The sequence below is a fragment of the Pelodiscus sinensis genome, chromosome 11 (assembly GCF_049634645.1).
Source record: "Pelodiscus sinensis isolate JC-2024 chromosome 11, ASM4963464v1, whole genome shotgun sequence".
Classification (NCBI taxonomy): domain Eukaryota; kingdom Metazoa; phylum Chordata; order Testudines; family Trionychidae; genus Pelodiscus; species Pelodiscus sinensis.
Window position 1 is genome coordinate 31,541,093 of NC_134721.1, and position 9,676 is coordinate 31,550,768.

General features: G+C 45.1%; 1 protein-coding gene across 2 annotated transcripts in view; it reads left to right on the top strand.

The window, feature by feature from the left end:
* Window positions 1–9,432, top strand: part of SUSD3 (sushi domain containing 3) — a 66,734-nt gene extending 57,302 nt beyond the window's left edge. For both annotated transcript variants that reach the window (XM_075938923.1, XM_075938922.1), the window contains exon 5: window positions 8,784–9,432. In XM_075938923.1, coding sequence (XP_075795038.1) covers window positions 8,784–8,997 — 214 coding nt within the window. In that variant the 3' untranslated portion in view covers window positions 8,998–9,432. The remainder of the gene's footprint in view (window positions 1–8,783) is intronic.
* The last annotated feature ends 244 nt before the right edge of the window (window positions 9,433–9,676 follow it).

Below are 9,676 nucleotides of genomic sequence, written 5' to 3' on the forward strand. Positions count from 1 at the left end.
GAAGACAAGGGACAGCAGAAGTCTATTGCCAACAGAGTTCAGGGCAATAAGGAGGTGATTTTACTCTCTATATATAAAGAATAAAAAGAATTCTGATAATGAAATTGGTCTATTACTAGGTGAAAAGGGCAGAATCAATAATGCAGAAAAGGCAGAAGTATTCAGTAAGTATTTCTGCTCTGTATTTGGGGAAAATGATATAATCTCATCCTATTGTGATAACATTACATTAGTATCTCTGAAGGACATTAAACAGAAGCTACTAAAGTAAGGCGTTTTTTAAATCAGCAGATCCAGATAAATTGCATCTGAGTGTTTTTTAAAGAAGTGCCTGAAGAGCTTGCTAGACTGTCAGTGCTGACTTTCAGTAAGTTGTGGACCACTGGAGAAGTTCTGGAAGATAGCTAATGTGCCAATTTTTTAAAAGGATAAATGGGATGACCTAACTATTTATAGACCCGCTAGCCTGACATTGATCCTAGGCAAGATAATGAAACAGCTGATACGGGACTTGTTTAATAAAGGATTAAAGAAGGATAATGTAATTAATGCAAATCAAGATAAGCATATGAAAAACAAATCCCTTCAAACTAACCTGATTGTGTGTGTATGTGTTAAGATTGCAGGTTTGCTTGATAAAGGTAATAATGTTGAGATCCGATACTCAGACGTCTTTAAAGAATTTGTTTTGGTACAGGTTGGACCTCTCTAGTCCAGCAACATCTTTGGTCCAGCATGAGGTTAGCTAACTACATGTCCATTTATCATGAGTGTGGCCGACTTTCCTGTAGTCCCATAAATTTTGTTTACAGCTACCAGTCCTGACTTTCAGTGTTCTGTGCTGTGGTTGGCTCTAATTTACTCCTCGATGTCTTCTAAGGGCGTAGGAAGCAGTGGAAGTGTTGGTAATGCTGCTCGATAATAGTGGCCTCCTGTGGTTTGGAAAATTCTCTGGTTCGGCAACGGTCAGGTCCCAAGGGTGCTGGACAAGAGAGGTTCATCCTGTACTGCACAACATTTTGATTTAAAAAAAACAAACCCTAGAAAAACATAAAGTTAACATGGCACATATTAAATGGAAAACAAACTTCCCATAATGTAACTGTAAACTGGGAATCGCCATCAAGCAATCCATTTCTCATGGGTCCCTACAGGGATCAGTTCTTAGGCCTATGCTATTTAACATTTTTATTGATGACCTGGTAGAAAACATAAAATCATCACAGATAAACTGTGAAAATGGCACACAAATTGGGGGAGTAATAAATAATGAATGGGGCAGGTCCCTGTGTCAGAGAGATGGATTGCCTGGCAAAATTGGGTACAAGGAAACTGGGTGTAATAACTGGTTAAATGTAAACATAGATCTGGGAACCAAGACTCTAGGCCATACTTACAGGATGAGGGACTGTGCCCTGGGAAACAGTGATCCTGAAAAAGATTTGGGGGTCATGAGCTGCGTCTAGACTGGCATGATTTTCCGCAAATGCTTTTAACGGAAAAGTTTTTCAGTTAAAAGAATTTGCGGAAAAGAGCATCTAGATTGGCACGGACGCTTTTCCGCAATAGCACTTTTTGCGGAAAAGCACCCGTGCCAATCTAGACGCGGTTTTGTGCAAGAAAGCCCCAATTGCCATTTTCGGGATTGGGGCTTTTTTGCTCAAAACGGTTCTCAGTTGTCTACACTGGCCCTCTTGCGCAAAAGCATTTGTGCAAGATGGCTTTTTCCCTAGCGGGAGCGTCATTATATTTGCGCAAGAACACTGACGATCATACATTAGATCGTCCGTGTTCTTATGCAAATTCAAGTGGCCAGTGTGGACAGCTGGCAAGTTTTTCCGCAAAAGCAAGTGCTTTTGCGGAAAAACTTGCCAGTCTAGACACAGCCATGGTGTATAATCAGCTGAACATGAGTTCCTAGCATGTCACTGTGACCAAAGAGACACATAACTGGGAATCTCAAGTAGGAATGGAGAGGTTATTTTACCTCTGTATTTGGCACTGGTGTCACTGCTGCTGGAATCGTGTGTTCTGTTCTCATCCTCACGATTCAAGAACAGTGCTGAGAAACTGCTGGAGAGGGTTCAGAGAAGACCCATGAGATGGAGTAAAGGGCTAGAGAACATGCCTTGTAAGGAGAAAGTAAAGAGGCTCAAACTGTCTTAACCCAATGGGGCTGACAACCACCACGGGCCCCCAGGCCACGTGTGGGAGGGATAGCTCTGCGCCCCCAGAAGGGGCGGGGCCAAGGGCAGTCAGCCCTTAGCACAGGGGTGGGCAATAATTTTCATAGGGGAGCCACTTCACAAATTTTGGTGTCACGTGTCACAGGCCAGGTCTGCCATTTCCCCCTGCCCCCTAGAAGGGGCAGTGCCTTGAGTGGTGGGGGTGGGGATATAGAGAAAGAGAGAGTGTGTGAGTGTGAAAGAGACACTTTGTGTGTGAGAGACAGACTATGTGACACAGATTGAGTGTGTGTGGCACAGAGACTGGGAGGCTACGTCTAGACTGGCATGATTTTTGGCAAATGCTTTTAACGGAAAAGTTTTTCCGTTAAAAGCATTTGCGGAAAAGAGCATCTAGATTGGCACAGATGCTTTTCCGCAAAAGCACTTTTTGCAGAAAAGTGTCTGTGCTAATGTAGACGCGGTTTTGCACAAGAAAGCTCCGATCGCCATTTTCGCGATCGGGGCTTTATTGTGCAAAACAATACCATGTGTCTCTCCTTTCACACACTGCCACCCTGTTCTGCACTCCTCTGAGTCACAGGCCTCAGGCTGGAGCAGCTGTGCTGACTGTGTCCATCTAGGACCCCTGCTCTTCAGAGATGGGATATGGAAGAAGGGGAGCACCTGACTGCAGCTCTTCCCTCTCCGCACCACCCCTGGCTCTGCACTGCTGGCAGGTGAATCCTGGAATCAGCTTGGTTGCAGGACGGAGCAAGGGTGAGGGGTCAGCTGAACACACAGTGGCTGTATCTAGACTGGCAAGTTTTTCCGCAAAAGCAGCTGCTTTTCCGGAAAAACTTGCCAGCTGTCTACACTGGCCACTTGAATTTCCACAAGAACACTGACTTCCTACTGTCTGAAATCAGTGCTTCTTGTGGAAATACTATGCTGCTCCCGTTTGGGCAAAAGTCCTTTTGCACAAACAAAAGGGCCAGTGTAGACAGCTCAGATTTGTTTTGTGCAAAAAAGCCCCAATCGCGAAAATGGCAATCGGGGCTTTTTTGCGCAAAAGCGCGTCTAGATTGGCCACGGACGCTTTTCTGCAAAAAGTGCTTTTGTGGAAAAGCGTCCGTGCCAATCTAGACGCTCTTTTCCGCAAATGCTTTTAACGGAAAAGTTTTCCGTTAAAAGAATTTGCGGAAAATCATGCCAGTCTAGACGCAGCTGCCAGTGTGACAGACGGCTGACTAAGCCAGAGCTCTGCCACTACAGCCTGGCTGAAAAGGTCAATTAGAACCAGCTGAACAAGCCCAGGCCTGAAGGGCTAATGGAATCAGCTGTGGGTGTCATTAGCTAGAGGTCTATATAAGGCAGCCAGAGCAGAGCGGAGCAGCCTAGGGTAGGGTGTGGCTGTGGCTGTGGCTAAGGCTAAAGCTAAAAAGAGAGGCTGGCTGAGGTTGCTGTAGTCCAAAAGCTTTGTAAATAGAAGGTGGTGGGAAACTGACAATAAAAGCCATGGTGACTGCACCAGAAGGGGTCTTTGGCTGGTTTATGGACCAGAATGTGTCCCAGGGCAAGGGGCCTGAGTGAGGACCTTGCCACAACAGATAATAGCAGTCTGGGCAGCGCAGGGGTGGCTTTCTTGGCACAAATTATCTGGAAGAAGAGGAGGAGGTAGAACTATGTCCCCTCTTCGCTCCATTATCATGCTATAGATTTGGCCAGGAACACCAGGGCTATGTCTACACTGCTGGCTTCTTGTGCAAGAACATGCAGAGTGTGTCTGCTGCATGTGTGTTCTTGTGCAAGTAAATTCACAGTGAAGTGTTGGAAAAGAGAGCTTCTTGTGCAAGAGTTATTCCTCTCCCCACAAAGAATAAGCTTGCTTGCGCAAGAAGGCAGTATGGATGGGCAACAGGGGTTTCTTGTACAAGAAACCCCTATGGTTAAAATGGCCATCAGAGCTTTCTTGCACAAGAGACGCCATGGACGCTCTTGTGCAAATGCACATGGCAGTGTGGACATGCTCTTGCTCAAGAATTTTTGTGCAGAAACTCTTGCACAAGAAGCCTGCAATGTAGACGTAGCCCAGGGGAAGCACGCTGCAGAATCCTAGCCACTGCTCTCCCCGGGAGGAAATGGTGTTCTGCACCACTCCCAATGCGGATCAGTATCTAAATCCCACAGCAGGGCCCCAAATGCAGTCTGTCACATCAATCTTACCCAGTCCAGTCACCAATCTTGGGACGACTGGGCAAAGGGATGTGTGTGTGACGGACTCCGGTGTGTCCCCCCCCCAACCCCCCACGGCAAGCTTTTGGAAATTTACTCATGGTCATGAATATACATAACTCAAAGGTGGTTTGAGCTAATATTTCATGTAACCCATCCATCTTCATGTAATAATCTGCTGGTTCTGTTTATCTTACTCGTATGTATCATTTGTGTGTGGAAAATTAGACACATGGAATGGGAAATACTTGGTGAGTTTCAAATGTATGAATGGGAGACATGAAGGGTGTTACCTGCAACTTCTAGATGAGCCTCTTTTAAGCAATCTTTTGTCCTTACTCTGAGCAGTGGTTGGTAGGGAGGGGCCGCAACTCCTTAACAAAAGGGATAGGAGAGGAGAGGCCTTGGTCTTTTTGGCTGGGCTACACCTGGAAGGAGGAGCCGGAGACCCTAGGGTAGGGAAGAAAGCCCTGGTTTAGAGTGGGTGTTTAGAGTTTAGGGTGAGTTTAAGTTTGCACTGAGGTTTCAGTGGAGAATTAGCCCAGCGGTTTTGTTTCTTTTGATTATTTGTAACCTACTTTGCTCTGCCTACTTTCTCTTATTACTACTTAAATCCTACTGCTTCAACTTAATAAAACCATTTTTATTTTCTATCAAACCCAGTATAAGTGATTGTTACCTGGGGGGGGCAACCAGTGTGCACATTCCCGCTTTCATTGCTAAAGGGGGCTTAGTAATCCTTTGGGGTTGGATCCCATCTGGGAAGTGCTCTCTCCTAGGAGGCTGGGCCCTAAACTGCACTCTCCTTGGACCTGAAGTGGTTCAGTGTCTGTACTGCTTCTCTGTGGGGGCAGGGACCTCAGCTTGGGGCCTTGGTTGGAGGAGACCAGCAGAGCTGGCCCAGCAGGACCGGGCAGTGAGGAGCCCCAGAGAGCAGGAAGGCGAGTGACAGTGGCCGTGTCAGCACCCCCGGAGGCACCCCTGAGGGGTCATCTGTGACTGCACCCTGTCACAGTGTGATTTTTAGCTCAAATCGGGGAATGCTCCAAAACGTAGTATTCTTTTTCCCTCTCCACTTCCACTCACTAATATGGCCTTCAGAGAGAGACATGGGCTAGTCAGGGTTTGAACATGCACCTAGGAATCAGGGTCTCCAGAGCTCTGTGATTGTGAGCAACTCATTTACTCTTCCTCCCTCAGTTTTCCAGTGGTAAAAGAGAGATGATAATATTCCCTAGATATATATTTGCTCAATTATATTATTTTTTTCCTTTGGCTGGAAATCGTTGCAACTACTCCAGTGTGTGTGTGTGTGTGTGTGTGTGTGTATTTTTCAGAAAAGGTTCCATGATTGTTTTCATAATGACTTCATTATTAACAATGCAAAGTCACCTGACATAAAACAAGAGAAAAGTTCCTCCCACTCCCATTAGAAATCACTTTTCAAAGACATTGCCAACAAGAGATGGGAAATACAAAATGTGCTTCTAATGTCCCACTGTGCTAGAATTCTCTCATAACAAGGAGGACCTATTAGCATTCTCATCTCCTCCAGGTAGGAACAATTCTCAGCGCTCACAAGGGAGAAATCGTTCAATTCATCTAAAAGCCATCGAGGCACGGTTCCTTTTTTCTCCTTGTAATGGCTGTATCTGTATTTCTTCATCCCCCCTCCATTACACCAGCCCCATTAACTGTTTTCTAATATTGTTCAAGAGCTGTGGGGGTGTGCTGCCTTTCTATTTTATATTGTAATAGAGATAGATTTGAGAAAAGAATGCAAAAAACCCACACACATACAAATCCAAGCAGATCACCCCCCCCCCCTGCATCTGTCCTTTCCAAATTTAAAGTCAAACATAGCCATGTGAGAACAGCAGCATCACCAGGGTTAACAAGGTTTGAGTTATTCTCAAGTACGTGCTAAGATGAGCAGGTGTTATGGGCCCAAAGTCACTCACTATGCTACAACTAAAAACCTGCAGCTGTGCCAGCCAGCTGACTTGTACTTGCCAGGCTCAGGCTAAGGGGCTGTTAAATTTTGGTGTAGACATATATGCTCAGGCTCTAGGACCCTGTGAGGTGGGAGGGTCCCAGACCTTGGGCTGAACCAGAATTTCCACACCACAATTAAGCAATCCCGTAGGCTGAGCCCTATGAGCTGGAGTCAGCTAACACAAACTAACTGTCTGATTGCCAGGTAGGCATACCCTAAGCAGCTTTGGATATTCCAGCTGGAAACTGGAGTGAAGCACTATTAAATTACAAAAGGGGATCACCTGTGTTACACTGCTTCCATGCAATGGAGGACACATCAGTAAATCAGACTACAAACTAAAATTGAGGTGGCTGAAGTGGCATAGCTTAATTTGACTTTTGTCCTGCTGTGTAGACAGACCCTTACAGAATAGCCTCACTATGGGATCAGCTGCAAAAGCAAGCTCTACATTAAATACACAGATGCCCAAAATGGTTTGTTTTGAAAGCCTTTGCTGTGGTATTAACGTTGTTTGTTGAGAAGTCTTGCAAATGCAGGCACTCTGCGCTCCATGCAACTACTTGTAGAGAAAGGTGCATTTTACGGAGTTCCTCTTCACTTCTCCCATCCCAGATTTACTCTCTTCCTTCACCTCTGGCCTGTCTCTGCCTTCTCTGTATTTGCTGTTTTGCTGTGATTGTTTTCCCCTGTAACTACTGCCTATCATCCAAAGAGCACTGAGTTCAGTTTCTGGCACTAAGAAAAAAAGCAGATGCCCTTAGCAACAAATGGTGCCGGTAACTGCTTCCTTTTACTTCATGGGCATTTCTAGCACTTGATTAGAAATTCTTTACAATTGTATGTTCTGCATCAGCATGCAGCGCCAGCTCTTGACTTTGGTGTTTTTGTAGCACCTCGGTCTTGCATGGGTATGTGATCTCCACGCCCCCGCGGTGTTTCCTGCAAGAGGAATGCTTATTTCCTCTCCTGCTATGCACATTTAACTCAGCGGAAGGGTGGAGGTGCTTTCAGAGCAACAGCTCGGTCTCTGATGTGCTTCAGCGAGGTTTTTATGAAGTGCTGCCCGTGGGTTACCAGTGGCGAAGGAAAAGCACGGTGGCATTAACGATGGGTAGTTAGCTCGCTGGCCCAAAGGAATCCATGTGGATGTGGGGCAAGAGAGTTTGGTCTGGTCATGTGCTGAGGGAATCCCACGATTACTCCTGCCTGCCTAGAAGGGGGAGGAGGGGATGCTCTCTCCTTGGCACCTTTCCTAGCCACAAGCTTCATAAAAGCCCTTCTGAATTAGCGCCCTCTGGAAGGGGGCCGCTGATGTCTTAGAGACAGGGTGAGAGCTAGAGGTTGGTGGAGCTCCTCTGTCCTATGGCAGTCTCAGCCCATGAGCAGCCAAGCAGGTGTCCTAGCAGGAACCGATACCGGCAGCACTAACCCCTGCAGATTCCCTTGCAGTGCATGACTGCTACTTACAGCCACAAGGGCTTCCAATGCTGGGCTGCGGAAGGAGGGGAGAAAAGGGGGCTATTTCCCTAGGGACTGATGATTTAAAAGGTTCCAGGGCTGTCCACTGCTATTGCGGCAGCTGCAGTAGCCAGAGCCTCGGGCTCTTTAAATTGCCCCCAGTGTCCTGTGTGATGCGGTCCAAGTCCCCGCATCTTGTCGCCAGCCCTGTTCCAGTGTATGTATTTGTGTGCAAGCAGAAAGAAGGTGTTACAGCTTGTCTGCACACTATACTGTATGGGAAGGGGGGAGTAAGCTACCCCAGTGCAAGGCATCTTTGTATAACTGCATCCTTGCTGGGGCTTATCCTCAACTATATCGGTAAAAAAAGTCACACAGACATTCCCAACTGAACTAGTGAGACTAGTACAACTTCCTGGTGTAGAGACCAGCCCTCATTCTCATTTACCCTAAGGTCCCTTTATGTTGCTCTGGAAGAGTAAAAAGCTGATGAGTGAGTGTAGCTGTAATTTATGCCTCTTTAAGGCTGCTTCTTCATGCTTCCCAGAATAGTGCAAAGGGACGTGAGCATATGTGAGAATCAATAACATAGGGTAGGCAACTCGCATGAGTTGCCAGTAGGGCAGCTAACAAAACTGTAACCAAATTGAAAGAGCCATCCCCCTCCTCCCATTACATTGGCAGGTACCAGTTGTCTTCAAGCTGTGCATCCTTCACAATTATGCAGCTCTCATAGCTTCAGCTGAGATATAATTATTTGCTCCCTCGGTGACTACTGCCCGCTGTGTTAATGCTAGAGAAAGTAGTCCATAAATTACAGCCTAGACTGTTTGGTAAATGCCTGATGTGCAAATAAAATGGAATTGAAAGGTCTGACCCTGCTAAAGCAAGTGAAACCCAAATAACTTTTGCCTTCTTACTTGCAGATTCCACCAAGAACAGACTGGGGCTATCGTAGCTTCTGCACGCTGCAGAGAAAATGACTATCAGCCCAAGTTAAACACAAGCAGTAGCGCACCTGATAAACAAATATCGTCAGATCAAATCATTCCCATACATACAGTGAGTACAATAAATGTTGCCGAGGTCTATGGACATAAGGATATTTATAAGAAACCCATCTCTCGTATACCTGGATAGTCAATGTCAGAAACAAAGAATTTGCTGTGTTGGACCAGAATGAAACATGGTTAGAAATATGTGCCTTAAGAGACTGAGTAGAAAACTACTTAATTATTCTTATGAATCTGAAAATTTTATACATAAGATTATTTAAAAATGCTTCCAGATGTAATTTAAATAAAATAATGAATGTTGATGCTTACAATAAGTAGCCATTCTCTACAAAGTGCTAAAAATCACGGCAAGAATATAATATTCTCCTGTAAATACTATAAAGAGAAATAGTAACTATTTGTATATTTGCTTCATGTAAAGTCACTGATAACAACTACACATTCATATGACTGCAAACTTCTTTTAACCTGTGTTCTTTTTGTAAACATTCCAGGAAAAAAAACATATTTTTGCACACTAGTATCAGAATTACAATAAAGATTTCTTTTTAATGAAAAAGCCACTTTGTTGCCACTTTGTTCCCACTTTCCAGCCCTTATAAAATATGATTGTGAGTTGAACCCTGACAATAGACTTAATTGTGTGACCTTGTTATGATGAATTCAGATGTTTCACTATGTCTCTCCCCACCTTCACCCACTAAATTTTGAAAGACTTTTAGTTATTTTCACCAGCTCAGATTGTTGGAGTTTACCGAGGAGTCTTTTAAAGTCCCACTTCATTTTGGCCCCAATTCAGAAAA